Raw genomic sequence first — 19,828 nt, 5'->3', positions numbered from 1 at the left:
TATGGATTGTCATTAAAATACAAAAGGTATATTGTTTTAAAGAACAAAACGGTTTTGCTTTTCTAATTAGTGTTTTATCCTAGCTGTAACCACAGCTCTGGGTCAAATACATTTTACATGTGAGATCTACTCACAAGGATGATTTATGATGACAAAACAATATGGGCTTTATTCTGACTCAAAGACAAATAGTAATATCGGAGTCACTTTATTACTTGTGTAATTGTATGATCAGTGGATGGCAGTTTTCTAAACCCTGAGGTTCCTACTCATGATAGAGAGAGCAGTTCACAATACCTTATCTAAACTGCATAACAAAAGGTTTGATTTATTGTCCTGTATGCTGAGAATGTGTTTGTGCTCAGACACGTTGTTTAAATTGTGTTACATTATTGCAATTCTATTCTAAAGTGGATTACCTTCCAAAACAACTGCCTGGTTGTCTCCTGTAGACAAATAGAATACCTTAGTTTATATTGACTCGGTTTGTGAGGCCATGACAAACACCTAAATATCTTTTATTGGGGGATCCACAACTGCATATTTATCAACTTTCTCAGTGGAGAACTCTGCTTGTTCTAAGCTGTAGGATAAGAAAAGTTACTCACAGTATCTTCATCAGCCTCCTCTGGAGGATCCAAGACATATAGAGAAGTAAGTAGCAAATCTTTTTCCTCGGTTCATAAAAAGTTTTCTCTTTTTTTGTTTTGCAAATCTCAAAACGCCAGATCCGGATCGCGTCAGAGGTCACACTTACCTTTAGGTTGATGACATAGAAATGAAATCAGCATCAAATGTGACACAAATATAAGAAATAGGTTGAGCTTCCGTAAAGCTTTGTATCTGCTTTTTTGCGAGTGTCTTCTCTTTCTGAAGTATGTCATACTATTGGGAATTGTGGCATTGGTTCATGATGTTAAGATGCAAAGTTGCGACCCTAAACCATGTTGTCTTGACTAGACAAGCAAGGAGTTGTCACTTTTTAATGCTCACTATGAATTATAATCTGCTGGAGGGAAGGTTATTATGAGGCTTCAGGAAACTTTTAACCCACATACAAAACCAGGATTTTCCTTCTGCTCACAGCCAATGAAAAGCTGCATACAATCTGCGATGATTGTTCTTTTGTAGAAGGTTTAAAATGGGATTACCATGCTCTGCTGAGAAAATGTTGGGTGGGTGTATATTTTAGTCTAAACAAATGTATGTGTGGGTTAATGCATCAGTGTCAAACTCAGCTTAATTGAACTAGTCTACACTTGTTATGCTAAGTTCTTATAATTATGAAATATTACATATGGAGCTGGAACAACAACTAAGTAAATCTCTTAAACCCTCTGTATGAATACCAAAGTATTAAATGACACACAGTATGTTTGTATCAGAAATGTGCAGGTTTGGGAGCAGGAAGCTGCTTAGGAGGATTTTGCCACTGTAAAATATACAGTGCTTCCACCCAAAACACTCAGTATTACCCAATGCATTGACTCCTCTACTTTTTATCTTGCATCCTCTGAAATGTATTTAGTATCTTGGTCATTAATGGTAGTAATTAGTGTTAGTGTGTGTGCACGTGTATGTGTGTGCCTGCCTTCCTCCCCGCGTGCCTGTCATAATTAAGTTGATCCTGCCTGGAAATGCACTGTTGAAACTTTATCGACATTGATTTTGTTTTTCAGTTGCCTATAGTCATTTTTATTTCTTCAAATATTTCAGTTTAATATTGCAAACAACTTCACAACATACAAAATGAATAATATTAACCCAGAAACATGTCAATGAATAGATTTTATATATATATATACATACATATATATTTATATGTATATATAAATATATATATATAATAGTTTTTTTTATATATATCTTGTCCTCTGGTTGGGATAAAAAAATAAACAGCAAAGCTTTGACAACAGCACCTTGACATAGTATGTATTTCCAACATTACCTTGAGAAGTTTAGAACAGTAAACAGATAAATTACTTGAGAGGAAAATTGTTTTCTGCTGAATATGTAAACAAAATGTTTTTTGGTCAGCATCATATCGTTTTTTGTAAGTGGAGATTTTCTCAATTCACAATTGAAGCAGCATGCAAGCTTTTGAAGATGGAACTGTCCTCTCTCATTCCTTGCCTGTTTTTTCCTTCATTTTCTAATTCTTGGCAACGTAAACAAATCACAATGTCTTGAGGGATATGATATAGTAATTTAAACTGGGCGCAAATGACTGATCAGATTTTTTTTAATTGTTTACAAGGTCATGAATATGTTCAATAAATAGACTGTAGTATCACTTTTACTGTATAAACTTCATCTTTTTTTACATGCAGTCCATAAAATTTTCATTTGACGGAATAATTTACCCTGTTATGTATATATACAAATAGATATTTTCTCTTTATTCTCTTTTTTAAACTCTTCAATAAAATCTATACATTTTATACACTATCTCCCTCTTTTAATGGTCAATGTGCATACACATGAAGTGTCTATCCTTATAAACCGCCAGCCAATCTTCTTTTTGCTATCCATGGTAAGCGCTCGCACGTAGGACTGGGTTGTCCTGCATTGGGAATTATAATGCCGCTTGTCTATTCCTCTGCATCCCTCCTTTGTGTACCCCATGGGGTTGCATTTGGTCTCATAAAAGTATTGCTTCAGTTGGCCATTGGGGACAGGGACCTTTTCCATGACGGTAACTGTCTGCCCAGACATGTCTATTGCCGTCTTTTTATCCACAGCTGTCACCCACTGGCTAATACTGTCACATACACTGAGCTCTCCGCGCCGTGAGGGATCGGAGTGTCGCCGCACCCTCATGGACATATTAGCGGCATCCAGATAGTTTTTGTATTCCTCCAGGAGAAAGAGCAACGGCGGCTCCAAAGGCACTTGGTTGCTGATCATCACCCGTGAGTCGTACAGGTCGACATCCTTGGTCTCTGTGGTGACCACGGAGGACGGGCTCCCCACCTCCCTGGCTCTTATCAGGCCCCTGTGCCAGCTTTGCCGTCTCTCCTTCCACTTCCAGCAGCTCTTCTATCACCTGCTCAAACGTGTCTGTGAGTGAGGGCAGTTCCCCGCGCTGGCCCGGCCCCCCACCACTCTGAGGAGTCCCATGGCCTCGTACGGCCGTCGCAGCAGCGCCCAAGTAGCCCTCCGTCCGATGGCCCCGCATGCCCGGGACGTCTCTCAGGGGCGCAGCTCTCATGCAACTGAAGTATGAAATAACCATAGTAAGGAACAGGATGGTCATCACTCTTCTAACCTGGTGGAACTGGAGGGGTGAGAAAGAGAAACAAGAGGGGAGGAAGGGGAGGAGAGAACAAGACTGTTATTCAAAGAGAATGTTCAATTAAGCTAGCTAATTCTTGATCCATAATGCACCATGTTTATTTTCATCCTTTACTGTTTCTTTGAAAGCCAAAAAGAGAACCAACAGTATTTTAAATAATCAAACCAATATTGGCGCTGTGTGATCACTGTTTTCAAATTGTTTGCAAACTAACATCTCTCTGTTCCTATGTGAGGTCTGGCTTGAATTTTTATTTGTTGGCAGTCGCAAAATCTGTGCTGAGCTTCAAAGATATTGCTTATCACAAAAGATAAGATCACACAAATAGATGTCACTACATCCTTGCAGGCATGTTATTATTTATGAGCTGTTTTTAACTGCGGTGTTAAACTGTTAAACAGTGTGGTGTATTTCTAGAGCGTGCGAGGAGGTGTCGTTTTATAATGGAGTTGTTTTATATCTGTCATTCATCCCTCACTGCCTAAAAAATTGTGTTGTACTGTCAGTCTTGAAAGCTCAGACCCACATTTTTTACACTTTATAAAAGGACATATTAATTTGCATATCCTTAAACTGTATGCTTATTAGATCAGGTGTTTAAAGGTTTTATATACTAAACATCAAATGTCCAGGTGGCCAACAATGGATGCATGATTGCCTTCTACCATGTGATGGTCAATTGTAAACTGGGACCAATTTCCGAAAGGCTTTGCAAGTGTTGACATAAGGATATGAGTTTGTTTGTTTTGTTTGTTTGAAGAGCTCATGCATTATCTTCTATTATCTGACGATGACATTACCAAGGTAACAAAACCATCATTACCAACATTCAGGGGAACTTCAAACATGGGCAGCACTTACTGACTGACTGAGAGGAACATGCTGTGTTTGTGTCAGCTATGACAAATACCAGTATAATTTTTCCTTTGAAAAACTGTGTGCTGTAAGGTATGTTATTTAACCTCACAGTCACATACGGGAATCAGGAGTTTGTTGAGGGTCACTGTTTGTTTTCTGCAGGTGGACGGAGAGAGCACTGCAAGATGAACTAACAGGATGTCATGAGGAAATTGAATGACAGAAAGATGTGTCATCCTCCCTGCACTGCGAAGTACCAATCTCGAGCAACTCACAAGACAAGCAAATCACTTCTAAGAGGAGGGGGAAAAGGAGCCACAAGGAGCCAGGTGTCGCGGAAATACTGAACACACATTGCTCAGGCATATATGCATCCCTTACCTTTGAGAAGCTCAAATACTCACAGCAAATCAATGAATTGGTGGACTTCCAACAGCCGGAGATATAAAAGCAACCATAATGAAAAGAAAATCTAGATCTTGCTTTCCACAGGGGCTCATTTAAAAATAGCCTGACCGAGGCTTTGACTGCACTCTGCATGTCCCAACTTGATACAGGAAAACACGGCGCGCAAACACACTCAGGACGGACACGAGGACGTTAACAGTGAGGGAGGAGCAGAAACCCCACCTTAAACGCATTTGTTTCATTCTTAATTGGTATCAGGGGCCGTGGCTGCAATTAACCAACAGCACTGTGACTGCCATAGAGATATCTCGGCTATAAATAGATGTGCTGGGAGTCTCACAGTCTCGATTCAGAATATCACATCCTTCTTCTTAATGAGCCACTCATTCCCTGAGCTCAGTGACGTGCAGCTCCAGAGTGTGTGAGTGTATGTTAGCGGGAGGGCATGGGGAGGGGCTGGCTTGTATGTGTTTGCAGGGAGATGGGGGTATTTTTCCTCTCACCAATTAAAAAAACAATGAGGACAAAGCCAGGAATAAGGGGATAATTACCTATATTTCATTAAATACCGCCAACAAAAGTCTATATATCACCCTTATTAACCCTTCAGTATTGTTAAGGCTTAGGTTCAAATAACAAGAATTCTCTGTGAGGCTTCCCAGCAAAGAAAATCATGTAGGTTTACGGGATCAAGGCCAGTCACGAGCTTTATGTGTAGGATGCATTTAGGCTGATATTATTATCAGCATCCCGCTCAAATGGTTCCACTTCCACATGACGGAAATGAAGGCAGAGGGCTGATTACTGTTAGGCGTCAAACTTCATGCTGGAAATGGTGCAGACGAAGAGTGCTGCATCTTCCGTAACAGACCACAGGGGTAATATTGCAGTAGCAGGGGGTGGAGAGAGTGCCAGCGTCATTTCGCAGCATAACAACCACAGATGACGTCCTTTCCAGGTCTCCATAGGGGAGAGAATGGAGGGGAGGAGGTTGCTGGGGGTAATGCCACTCAACAGTGTGCAATTGCATGCTGTTCCCTCGGGTATCCTCACACCGGGAACAACAAATGATTTTATTTCTATCTCTGTGATTTCCTGTTTCCATCAGGACAATCAATATGGCTTATGCTCTCAATCAACATCCTGTTAAAATGTGATAAAGGCAATGAATCATTTAATTGCTGTGGGACTGGCGGAGAATCTCTGGCTTATATCTACTAGAGGCTAAATGTGACAACTGATTGGTTCGCTCTTGTTTTATACATCCAGTAAAGGAACATTTTATGTGCACTGCTGGATTTCACAGTTAATGAAAAAGCGGCTTGTGAGTTAACACAATGAGCATGAATAATAAAGCGAGGGAGGAACCGCATATGGAGGAATGTTCGGAATAAAATGTACTTTCTAAAGGAGCCTCTGGACCAGCTTAGTGACTGGTTTGATTGTTAAAAAAACATCTAACAAAGAGATCTCTTAACTTGTGTCTTATGTCTTTCTTATGCTACTGTTCAAGCCATTATTTCAAAATGAAATTTAGATTGATACAACTAATTCAGCTGTGTACTTTAACACTTAAGAGTCATGGCTTTCCAATTATAACCGTTCTTTTGATCAAAAAAGTAAATCAGTAAACATGACAAAACAAGAAGATAAAGCCTGCAATAACTACTGTAAACACGCCTTTATTCAAGGCAACAGGCCTGGAGCATGAAACACCCAGAACAATAGGAGCAGGTGAGTGTGTGGACACTGTGTACTGTTGGCTTTGACTCCCTAGATGACCACCTGCTCATCTGCTTTGAGAGCAGGCTGTATGGTGGTGATATGCAACTTACCCTCACATTTATTCTTTGTGCCAGGTGGGGATTAAAGTGATAAATGCCTGCTTTGACAGATGCTGAAAAGTTGCACTAAAGCATGAAAGAACTAGAATACCTAGTACTATTACACATTCAGTAATGTTCCCAAGCCTCCCTGCAAATGTCAGCACACTTCATGGCTTCATCTTTATCAACAGCCCTAATGATATCCAAGAAACTGTTAGAAAAGGAATATAAACATCAAACAGCAGCGATGATAGAGGGAAAATGTGCCAACTCAATTTGAATGGAAAGATATGACCTATAGCAACATTTGTTCTCTACCGCTGCTCCCCTGTGGGCATTCGTCTTTGTTCAATTCCTCAAGAACCGTGTCAGGTTGGAACTATTTACTTAGCAACATGTTTTGTCATGTTCAACATGTACTGTGCACAATGCCAAATGTTCAGAAGAAAAACATTCAGCACGTGATATCAACACTTCTATCGGAGAGGACCCCTTGTGTACCACAATGCAGCACTTAAAGAAAAGGCAATTAGAGTTGCCTGCAGTAATGGCTGACACATGTGGAAGCTTGCTTCCTTGAGATCTGTTTTCAATCTGACACAGTTTCAGAGCATGTTTAGTAATAGATGAGCATCACTAAGGGATTATACCTGGCCTCCTGGCCAACCCCGGCCACTGCCACAGACAGCCCGGCATTCAAATAGCTGCTGAGTGATCTGGACTATCCAAATGAGTCTTTGCTTCTCTCCCACAATGCATGCTAGCGTGGACAATAGATTGACTACAGAGCAACACGATATGTTCAAAATCCTAACTGAAGTTACAGACTTAAATGGATGCCTTATGGATGACAATGAAAATGATAACTGTAACGAGAACATTTCCGTTAAACCTTCAATTACCAACTGTAAAAATGAACTACTGACATAACCAACAGACTTGTAGCTTAAATTCACCACGCTGCAATTCAACATTCTGTACACTGGATGGCGTATGAGACCGTATAATAATAACAGCGCCTTCTTTTTTCTCTCCTTCTCCACCTTCCTCCCATCTGTATTTCCCTCCCTCCTGCGAAACGCGAGATACATAGATAGATGGATACATAGATAGATGGATATATAGATAGACGGATATATAGATAGAAATCTAGATAGATCACAGTCAATGTATGTTGTGTGTCATTGTGAAAAAAGTTCTCTTATACGCTATGTAGTCATATCCCTGACATGGTGTCCTAATATGCATTATTTGCAGAAAAAAAAAAACGCCATTAATTGACCGTTGAACTATCATATAACCAGCCCGTGTGTTGTGCTATGTTCCAGATATGTTCACACGGAGCTGTCAAGAATGAGCCAGCTTTCCACCACTCTATAAATGGGACTTTATCATTCTGGCTAGTAATGTGAAGTTATTCAAAGCGAGCATACAACACCAAGAAATAGATCCAAGCGTGTATGTTGGCCGACGTAGCTGGGCGTTCAGGTCTCGGGTTTCCCATAAAGTCTTAATGAGTTCATCAAAGTTTTCCCCCCCTTCCAAAACAACTATACAAAAACTGTCTGTAGTTTATTTATGTGCGTGTTCACAGCGCAGGGTCCGATAATATAATACAGACTAACACCCTGAACAAAGAGTTTATTGAGTTATTTATGAGCCAAAAGTTGCCGTTAAATTTTCAAACGTGGCTGATTTCATACAAAGGCGCGCTGCTGGACTCTTTTCACTTAGTTTCTTACAAGATATACTAATAACACGCCACATTTGCCCAGGCTGCTGTTATAATGAAACCACAGTAGTTTTTCTTCGTCTCGAGATTACATCTGCTGAGCTCTTGCTCTCCACTTGAAACCCAATCAACATAATAACTCCGTTTTTTATTAATGAACGAGAGGATAAGGTTACACATATCCCCTCTCGGGCTGCGACGCTGTCTGTGCAGGATAACCAGACTTGATCGAGCTACTTTTAGACCCCCCCACCCCTCCCTCTCTGCTACCTCCACCTCCCCAACACACACACACACACACACACACACACACACACACACACACACACACACACACACACACACACACACACACACACACACACACACACACACACACACACACACACACCGCTGTCTTTTTCTCAAGCAGCATCAAACAAAGCCAAAGTGCTTAAAACAACTTATCGAAAAATAAACACATACCTTTTACTGCCCAGTCGTAAAACAGACCATTCAACAGGACAGTAGTGTCATCTGGGATGTGTTGGACAACTCCCTAAGTAGGCTAATTTACTTTAGCGATATTTCCCCTCTCTGTACTCTCCCGACAAGCTTCAGGATATCTCTTCAGCTTTGGAGCAAATAGATTAAATTATTGATGGTGGAAATTGCATGGATGAGGTAATGCACTCCCATGGCTGCACGGCTCCTTTGGAGATGGTCGGAAACTGAAGTTGTCGCATGCTGAAACGCCGCAGCAGCAGCAGCACCACGGGATGAGAGACCTCTGGAGCTGAAATGAGGAGCCTCTTCGCAACTACAGTAACTTTACTACACAATGACGCTGCAACATGTGACCTGCCGCTGGCTGACTGGTCGCCGCCAAACTCCTGTTTAAACAGCCCCGAGGCGGAACTATTAATGCGCTTTCAGCGTGCATTATGTGCTTTTGTTGTCCGCATACCATGCAGCTTGCATCCACACTATAATGTCTGGCAATATATAAAACACACGCGAAGAGTCTCCTCTTCCGTATTTCGCTCACTGAGGCCAGAGAGGTGGCGTGCTTTTGAAGGTTTTGCGTAACAACGCGTCTCACAAAGTCGTGATGCATTGTGTGCCATTTAGAGATGGCCTATTTATGTAAAATTAGATATTCAGAGAATTTAAAAATAAACATTTCCTCTACCGGTTTGCCGATAGCGAGGGGGCAATGTATTAAATATATGCTTTAAAAAAGAAGGCAACTACTTGTGAACGTCTACCAATCAATTTTAAGCAGCCTACATCCTTTTATAGCCAAATAACATGTACTCAATATATGCTTAAAGTCTGATTCATTTGTATAATATATAAATCCCTGAATATCAGTTTAGAGGAGGCTTATAAATGTGATGGTGTAAAACGTAAGTGTTAAAACATTTGGAAGGCAATGGAGGCTAACAAAGATGTGAACTTTACTGAAAACAATTCTGCTTCTCCTTGCTTTCTGAGCCATCTCCATAACAGATGGATGACTCCCCTGCAAGTGCTCTGCAGTGTAGTAACCAGCTTTCACAGGTTATTATTACCAAATGTGGGCTAAACAAATACGTTTAAATTGTATACATAGAGCTCGCTGAGAGATTACACTGCAATGCTTGATACACTCTTTCCACTCATCTGGAACAAACTGGGAACAATTCGTTCCCTTTGTAATGCAGAACTCAAATAAAAATGTCAGTGGAGCCACAACCTTTCAATGGGTGATGAACGTTTGGAAACTCCACCTCTGATGAATACAACAGTGAGCATAATGGGGAAATAGCAGCTCATTATCCTTGTGAGTTGGCCCTGGTCCAGTGTAAAGATTTATTGTGATGCGTTTGCTATATTGCCATCATGATTCTTCTCTGCACGAGCTTATGAGCTGGTTTGCTCTTGCTTGGCATGTAGCAGTATGGGAGTGGATGCTCACACCTGCTTAATGAGTCACTCCCACCTCCAACACACCCAGGGACATGCCAAGATAGATATAGCCCTCCCTGAAGGCTCACAGGAGGTGAGGGCAAACTCTGGATGACAAAGAGTTGCATCAGCAATCACTGAGCGACATGACTCCAAAGAGGATAAAAAAGTGCACACTGCACAAGGGGGCTGTTCCAAACAAGTAATTCATAAATAAATCACTTGGCATCTCATTAGAAGAGCAAAAACAACAACATGGTCTCTCTCATTTCTGCTAATACAACACAACTGAAGCCCGCATATGAAGAGAAGTGCTTTGGCTTACATGAGAGGACTGAATTTGTGAATGAAGTGAATAACATGTCTAATAGCTGGGAGCAAACAGACATTGTGATTAGTGTTAGGGATGTGTTTGCCTCATCTGATAAAGGGTCCCACAGCATTCTTTGGAGCTGAGGCAGAAGCCCTCTTGAGATTTAAGTTTGCTCTGCAGGAACATGATTCAAACTATCTGTTGCATTGGGAAGAGACACACTTCTATATGTTTTAATTACGCCATTCATGGCCCAACACTCTCCTCTCAAGTCTTCCCTGCTCACAACCTTTCGCCTGTTTTTGAGCTGACAACACGACACATTTGTATAACCTTTCAAAGCTTCTCTTGCCAAATGCAGCATGATGCTGACAGGTCCGCACTGCCGAAAGCTTCACTTAACAAGTAAAATTATGCCTCCTTGTGCCAGAGAGGAACTGTGTAACACAGACAAAATGACATTTTGTAAAATGTCATTTTCACCGGGGATAAAGGAACACGGTGAGGGTATTTTGATCAAAGTGAAATTGCATTCCCCCTTGGAGCGAACACGTCAACTGAGAAAACATTTTGTATGAGGTTGGATGACGTCAAACGAGGCGAGGGTGAGCTGGAGAACACTGGAGAAAAATCTAGACTGGTAAACAGGTAAAGCCACACAGGCCTTTAATAATCACATGCAGCAGTGAGGAGTTAATTCTCATCCCTCCTGTGTTGACAATAACCTTTATTGTAATCATCAAGCAGACACAGAGGACCAAGCTCCACATACTCTCCTCACATCCTCATACAGCTGAGACATTATTTCTATAGTGGCACAGACTGCAGATCACTCCATAGCCTATTAAGCTCCTCTCTGTCTCTGTCTGTCTCTTTTCTTGGCTTATGCCTCCCTCCTCCCTCCCTGCTCTTCCTCCCCCCCCACCTTCCAAATCCAATACCACCACAGCATCAATAACCTTTGCATGGTTCACTGCTGAATGAAAACACACCGATCAGGAGACAAAATTACATGGAAATGCAAAAATATTTTCTCTTAGATCTCATAAAGCAGTGATGTTCCATTTGCTACACAAATGACACTGTTAGAGAAATAATGCAATTGCTTGAATATGCATCCTGATTGCTTTAATATGACATATACTGCCACCATATGTAACATTAGATACTTATGTTTACTTCATGGATATTACATACATGTTTCCTTTATTAACATGCTAATAATCCAGCTAAAAGTTATTTCCAACCTCACTTTTAGTCTATTTGTCATACAGAAAATGCAAATATATAAAGCCTTTGTTTTATTATTTCAAGAAGTTGCTCGGATTCAGTGATGTGCTGCATGCTGAGAGACACACTTGGATGGTTAGCCGGAATGATCGAACATTCACACACACACACACACACACACACACACACACACACACACACACACACACACACACACACACACACACACACACACACACACACACACACACACACACACACACACACAAGCACGCACCACCATCATCATCATCATCATGAACCCTTGCAGTCCCGCAGTGGTCCAGCATATAAAATGTATTTTACAGGAAGAGAAACTACCATCCGCTGTGTATTAATAACTTGTCGTGGGCTACATCGCTGTAAAATAACAATCACGCCACTGTGACGAATAACTGATAATTAAAGGTTCGGAATAAAAGGCTCGTGCCAGAACTTGTTTAAACACGCCTGTTAATTGGATGAAGGTGTTATTGATGAAGATGATGGTGGTGACTAAAGCATTTGCAGCAGCAACGGCGGCGGCGGGCGATGTAGCCCACATTTACATAATGATTAAGATGATTAATTTTTTCGCTCTAAATATATCGTGACGCCCGCCTAGCCCTGGGTCGACATTTCCGCCATCTATAGCCAGAATTAATCAATAGCCTATTTATAATTAATATCAGACATCAGCTTAGATAAATGGACAAGTTGTTACATTTCATGAATGAAAACGTAGTGGCAAAGGCTGGCAAGCACAATTTAAAAAACCGAGTTTTATTAAAGAGACTGCTATTAATAATATTAAAAGAAAACTGAAACGTCCGGTATTGAATACCAGATTTTCGCCAAATCCCTTTAGCTTCCAAAGTGCACGAATTGATCGCCACGGAAAAAAACGACACACAAAGGCCAACATTAACATAATGGAAAAAAAGAACACATTATGAGACAATCTAATATAATGTTAGTTGTAATCCTTGTTTCTGCAAATGCATTTATTTATTCTTCGTTAATTAAATAGGCCTACCGAAAGAATGTCATCTGATTTTTGCAATGAAACCTACCATCAGGTTTGTTATTGACGCCCACCCCAACTCTGCAGAGCTGAGAGTGCAGCGAGAGAGAGAGAGACAGAGAGAGAGAGAAAGGGAGAGAGAGAGGGGAGATTCTCGGTAAAGATAACACACGCGGAGACGCACGCACACAGGGGCGAGCGCACGCAGGCGCACGCCCGCACACAAACACACGCAGCCCCATTTATGGACTGATCCGCTGACGTACATTGCAGAAAAGTGCTATAAAAAAACCTTCATACATACAAAGTGTGTCGTGCCACCCCACAGACCCCTCCTAACCCGCCTCCGCTCATCCCTCCTCCTCCACCCAACACGCCCACGCCCACACCATAATCCCACGTCTCAGTAGAAAAAATAACAATATTAAAAATACTGCTACATGGCCAGAAAATAGTAATTCTGCGAGAAAATAAATTATATTTATAAACACAATACACCCGAAAAAGATTGCTGCAATGAAAATAATCTAACTCTCTCTTGGCTTTTATGTATAAAAGGCCAAATACTTATTTAAAGCATCACAATTTCCCTACATTTATATAATCTAAAATGTGTATCGTTTTGTTGAATTAATTCATGATTGAGCATTATTTGTACAATAAAAACTTTTGTGGTATTGATGATCCGGAAACGTTGCTGTTTTTTTTGCGACACAGACTTTATTAAAAAGGAACGTTTTTATGAATGTCGGGCAGCCTAATAAGTAATATGATCTATTTTGGTTTCACTGTCATATAAAATGAGGAGTAATAGGCTATAATTTGCAGAAACCGATCTGCGCGCATTACATTGGCGGGTGACAATTACCGACAACGCCAGCGGAGAAGTCTCGTAATTCGAATACAATTAGGAATTTACTGAATATGCTACATTCGTTTTGGAGTAGGCTATTTATTTAAAACGCAGACCGCAAGAGGAGCCGTGATTAAAACAGGACTGCCAGTGGGCGTTGGGGCTTTTCTCTTCTCTTGCAGTTGTTTTGCCATGCAATTGCTTCGTCTTGGATCAGAAATCTTAAATCTTTGACCAGAGGAAAAAAAAAAGAAGACGAGAGAGGGAGAGGGGAGAGAGGAAATAGACAATATCCACCGCTTCTGCATCGGTGCGAGACGATTTTTTAGGCTACAAATTCTACAGGAGAGGAGATACATAAAATCCGAGAGCGGTTTAGTGTGATGGTCGTCTAAATCTAACAGCCTCACGTGATAGGTTTTACACGTGCCTTAATTTGGAATAAAATATAGAAAGATAACTAAAAATCGATGCCTCCCGAGCAATTGCAAGCCGGTTTATCTCTCTCCATCACATTCAGCCATAACATCTGTCAGTGGATGCACTTTGACCACGCCCATATTTATTGTAATTTTACACAGGAAATAATGGAACAATTTGTATACTGTAAAGGAGACTCGCTTTGGCGGAACCCGGCGAATTACACGAGTCATAGCTATTAAGAATTGATTCATCTTTTTTATTCATTCGCAGCCCGCGTTTGACAGGTCGACACAGAGCCGTGTATGGACAAAAGAGGGGGGTAGGGTAGCAGGTGAAGTGAAAAGCACCTTATGAATGAAACCGTGGAGCGGTCGTAGTAAAAACACAAGTGATTTGATGGCGATGACTGGAGGGGGGGCGATGGAGGGAGGGGGGTGGAGGGGTAAAGAGTAGGGCTATTTTTGGTCGATAACAAAATCCAGAGGGTTTGACATCAAGACAAAACATGAATGCAGCAGACCAAACAAGAACAATATGCACACATAAAGATAGATATGGAGATAGATAGATAGATGGATGGGTATATAGATAGAGAAAGAGATAAAGAGAGAGATAGATAGAGGGATAGATGGATAGAGAGATAGATAAAGTGGTGGAGGTTTTTCTTGACAATTGTATGATATGCACCAGCATCTGTATTCGTGCAGGCAAGGATCACTGCAGCGTCTTAAGTCCCATATTGGGAGCATGATTAGGCACAACGCAACGATTACGCAAATTGTGTTGCAGCAGCCAGTGTTCGGAAACTCCAAAAAAAAAAAAAAAAGAAAAGAAAAAAGGAAAACCGCTTGAAAAAGCACTGTTTGAAGCACGAAACCGAGTCCCAATTTAAACGCTTCACATGAATCAAAGTGCATATGAATGTGCACGAAACAATCTTCTATAAATGGTACTTGTATTATTAGGAAAAAAGGAAAATGCTCTACGAGATATTGGTCACCTGGATTGCATTTCTATTCGGAGTTATTTCGGTCACTGATGCCCACATTTCACACACTGCCAAGACGAAGACTGCATGCTATAGTTTTAGAGCCGAAGTTGATTTGAGAAAAGCCAGAAGAAGCCCGATAAGACGAAAGGAACAAAAGAGTGAGATGAAAACAATGGATTGTGCTCTTACCTTTACAAGGGCTGACAACCACTATGTGCGTGGTTAGATCTCCGCGACCAAGACTTGCATGTCCCAAAGTTTAACGCAGTGTGGGGGGGCTTATAGGTACCGAGAATGTGGTGTGCAAAAGACCAGACGACCTAACATTTCAACTTTCACAATGCTCTACAAAAATCATATCCTATAGCACAGGCTATTTTAGTGCAAGCGCTTTTTTTTCTGTTTCCTGTTTTTTATTTATTTAAATAAATATCCTTTTTTCCCTCCTTTTAGAATCCCGTTTTTTCCGTTTACAGACCACAGGCTCCCTCAGAATAAGCTTACCAAAAGTTGAAAAAACAATCCCAGGTTTGGCAAAGGGGGGCTGGGTAAAGAGAGAAAGAGAGTTGGCGTCCACTCGGCGGTTTAGTCCATGCACGACTCCGGTGCCTCTGTCCAACGTGCTGAAAGCATAACACAGCCAGGGTAACTATGAGGGTCCACGAATATATATATATATATATATATATATATATATATATATATATATTTATATATATATATATATATATATATATATATATATACTTTTGTTTGAGTGCCCACTTTAAACTGCTTTTTTACTCTGCTGCTTCCCCGCGTCTTGTCACGTGTATCCCTCCCCTTGCCAAACCAGTCCTGTTAATATTTGATCACATGTTGGTCGGACATTTCCTTACAGATAACAACACCTATATCACAAATGCCGGTTCAAGCTACAGTAAACAGTTGCCTTAAAAAAAGGCTTCACTCTCACGCCTAATGGCCACGCTGATACTGAGCCCTATTGTTCTTAATGTCATGTTTATGGCAGGTGTCACAGTTAAGTGGCACATGTTGCTTTTTTTAAGCATGGGCACCGCAAGAAAAGAACATACATACATGCATAAAATATTAAGAGCTCACTGCCAACACACAGCCCTCCAAGACTAGTCTCCAGCCTACAGCACATCCACACATTGCGCGCAGACACAATGTAATATTTCCTTACCTCTCTCAGTGTACCGGCATATCCTGAGCCGAAGAAATGCCACACAACCTTTTTTTTTTACACAAGCTTTGTCAACATCAGCCTCATCAGACATGGGTCTCGATACTGAGTTTCTCAAGTAGCCTCTGAGTCCAACCCTTCCAGCAATGCGTTGTCAGACTAAATAGCAAGCACGACTATTTACTGGTAATCATCCTTTATATGCTGTGTGTTTCCATTGCTACTTACCATTTTCCCCTACGCTGTCCTGGAGATAGAAGTGTCTTAATATCCACTCACTCCAACAGATGCTGGTAGGTAATGTGTCTTGTTTGAAGTCATCATATGAGAACTTCTGCTGTGCTCAGTAGATCGCCCACCACTTCGCTGACTTATGAATCTAATAACCCTTTGCAATGTCGGCGTGCTTAAACTCTCTTAGGCAACACCTTGGTGGCTCTACAGTTAAGACAAATATCAACAAGCCTGGGTTGTCAGAAAAGCGTGTACAGATATACGTAACACCCTCGCCCGGACAACGCCATTAGGGGTCTTACGTGATTGAAATAAGCGACGGCAATCCAAGTTTATGGGGATATCAGTTCCCGAATGATCGTTCGTTCAATGCCTCATATCTTTAAATCCGCATCGAGAAACAACGACAGACACAAAAAAACTTCTGACACATATCCATATTCACGTGTTTATGTTATAGACTGTTAACTCCCTATTTGGCGAAGGGCCAAAGGCCTGTTACGCACACGCAAAACTGGTCATTTAGATTGTTCTAACACGTACTATGTACAGCCACTTCTACCAACAATATCACCTTTTTAGCGCCAGTGTGTCTGCTGTCAAGTTGTTGAGGAACTTGTTGCTGCTGCACCCCCTGCGCTTTTATTTTTTGTTTAGTTGCCGGACTGAACATTCACATATATACTTACATTGACAAATTCAGTTAAAGTACTGCGTTTTTTTTTCTTTTCCCGGGTAGATGTTAGAGAAAAAAAGTTAATCCACGTCCTCCGGAACCGTGATTAAGCTGACAGAAGCGACCAGAGCGTTAAAAGCCAGGGATGATACTTTTCGATCAGGAATAACTGGAAGTTCAAAGACGAAATCTGTTTTCAGTAAAATTCCATCAGTTGCACTGCCAACACTCAGCCATCTGATTGTTATGCAGTGACGAAGCGCTGTGCTTGCAAGTGAAGCCCCAAATGTACTAAGTAACATGAGTAATAGGTGATATTTGCTTGACTCTTTTCCAGCATCACAAACTTTCTGTAGAGTGTTTGTAAGAAACGTGTCATTATTGCAGTATAAATTACTTTTTTGTCATAGTTTATGGAAATCACGCCGCATGAGTTGCGTGTTATTGGAACCTGTAGGCGTGCGTCTGCAAGGAGATAATAGCACACAACTGACACATCACTGGACTTCTCTCAAAAGAAAAAACAAAGAAGGTGTTCATCAAAGTGATAAAGGTAACTTGAAATCTTTCAGACCTGCTACTCTGGCACCCAAGTGGTTAAAAGAGGGGGACACTATCCTGTTTTCCCTCATATAAGTGCTGAAAATGCACTGATTGATCATTTAATTTGCAGCTTTATGACTCTAGAGGAAAGAAAAAAATGCAAGTTTTTTGTGTTTTCAGTGTCACTTATCAATATTGTACCACAAAACTTCTGACACATTGAAAATACTTTTCCTGGCAAAGATAGTTGATTCTAATTTGGTCTGACTACGCATGTACTCTGTCATCTTGCTTGTAGAGGCAGTGGCCAAAAGGAAAAAAACCTAATTTTTCTTTGCAGTTTGTGTCAATACATTTCTGTCTCAAAGACACAAGATGGCATAATCAGACAAAATTAGATTCATATATTATTTGCCAAGAAAAATATGTACATTTTCATGTACCATACACAGGCAACAAGTGCTGGACTGGAGATTCACACATAGCTTATCATCGTTGAACTCACTCCTTTGTAAATGTAGGCTTTTCACACGGTGGCTACTCATTATAGGCTACTAATAAAAGGGAGTGACGTAAAGAGAGAGGTAACACATATCAGCTTGCCGTGGACAGCCTGCTGTGGATGAACAATTCCCTTCATTCTCTTCACATGATTAAACGGTCAGGATGTATGTGTCCCATCACCTTTTGTGCTCCTACCATCATCCTACTCCGAGTTCTTTTTGCCTCCTGACGTGGTAACTTGACTTGCTCCTACTTGTGATGTTGTTAACACTTACTCTGCTCCCACAGCTTTTCGCAGACTCTGTTACTGACTCATGCTCGTCCCTTTTTCACTATCCATGCCCTCCCCCGCACTCTTCACCACAATATCTTATGGCGGAGTCCGAGGTCACAGATCAATCACTTCATCCCCTGGGTTGCATATGACTGCGTGGCATTTTGCTCTATGCTCTGCCAAGATACTTCACCTCTTTTGAGCTTACTCTTGGAACTTTAAAGTGTTGGAGTGTAATATATTTTGGCACATGGAGTGTTATTAAAATGTGTTGCCAAAGGGCTTCACCGTGGGATAAATTTGGAAATGAATATACAACATTATGGATCTCTGTGGTCTGTAAAGAAAGACTGAGATTGGTATAGATTGATATTCATTTGGTACTGTAAATAGAGTGAGGGAAGATGTATGTTGCAAAAATAATGGCAGGAATAGTCGCTCTTTAGTGGTGGGCTCATTACCAACAGTTGTTATTACTCTGTGTATTGTGAAAATGAATTTACTTCCAAAGCCGCAATCCGCCTTTAAGGTGTGATCTCAAGTGATTTAATCCAACAATCTGTCTATGAAAGCCTGCAAATGAAGCCCAGCTCCACCTTCTTAAATGACAACTGTACAAAACAAATCACCCACAACAACAAGAAAAAACAACTACAAAAAAACAGTTTGAAGCCATTTTAACATTGCAGTCAACATACTTTCCTGTTTACATCTGCTAATTACATTTGGGCCATGTCTGGTCTCTAGAATCATTACTAAAATGTAAATTGCCAGCCTCAACTTTTTTAGTCTATCAGCACTTTCCTTCCCCGTTGCCTTAATGACAACTATTAGGCGAGGATGGATCCAGTCAGTGGCTACGTGTATCATTACTCTGTCTTAATCTTTGGTCCATAAATATTGATAACAAGAGTCCCACGTCATGCGTTACTAGTACCTGCAGTTAAAAATAGAAGCCCGCTGATGGCAGGTTATCTCTTACTGTCAGATCCCAGAGCATCTCCCCCCAACCTCTTGTATCTACAGGAAGTTGAGCTCTGGGACAAACAAAGAGCAGACAAAAACAACAAATACTGATTACACAACAGTACATCAAACTATTGGACCTCATGTTTTCAGTATTCACCCTTTGATCAAACACAGTGTAGCTGGTAGAACATTTTTTAACTGCTACCTATATAAAGTCTTCATTCATTTACATAAAACATAATTTCCCAATAATAAACCAGTCAAAATACCTTAATCCAGTCACCCTGTTGACAATGTGCTTCTTGCTGTACATCTGTCATTCTGTCATGGAGCTTCATAATATTTCTATGGAGTGAGGAATTAATTATCAGGCTTGGTTGGTGACTCAGAGCTCAGGTCTTCAGAAAGTAATGCAGCCCGTAAATAATCCCCCTACTGCCACCATACTTCAGACTGATGGCAAGTGCTGCATTTGTGCTAATTTCCCTGTTTCTATGTATAGTTTTGATGGACGGTGACAGGATGGATGATATTTGGGT

The 19,828-nt window shown here is 40.9% G+C and overlaps 1 protein-coding gene across 1 annotated transcript; it reads right to left on the bottom strand.

Annotated features, from left to right (window-relative positions):
• Nucleotides 1-1,744: 1,744 nt before the first annotated feature.
• Nucleotides 1,745-16,685, bottom strand: bdnf (brain-derived neurotrophic factor). Its single transcript, XM_063881932.1, is given in 3 exon segments — nucleotides 1,745-2,961; nucleotides 2,963-3,277; nucleotides 16,318-16,685. Coding segments are annotated over 3 exon segments (834 nt in total). The 5' UTR covers nucleotides 16,321-16,685; the 3' UTR covers nucleotides 1,745-2,445.
• Between the last annotated feature and the right edge of the window lie 3,143 nt (nucleotides 16,686-19,828).

The sequence above is a fragment of the Eleginops maclovinus genome, chromosome 4 (assembly GCF_036324505.1).
Source record: "Eleginops maclovinus isolate JMC-PN-2008 ecotype Puerto Natales chromosome 4, JC_Emac_rtc_rv5, whole genome shotgun sequence".
Taxonomy (NCBI): domain Eukaryota; kingdom Metazoa; phylum Chordata; class Actinopteri; order Perciformes; family Eleginopidae; genus Eleginops; species Eleginops maclovinus.
Note: the sequence above shows the minus strand (reverse complement) of the source record. Positions and strands in the feature narration are given on the sequence as shown.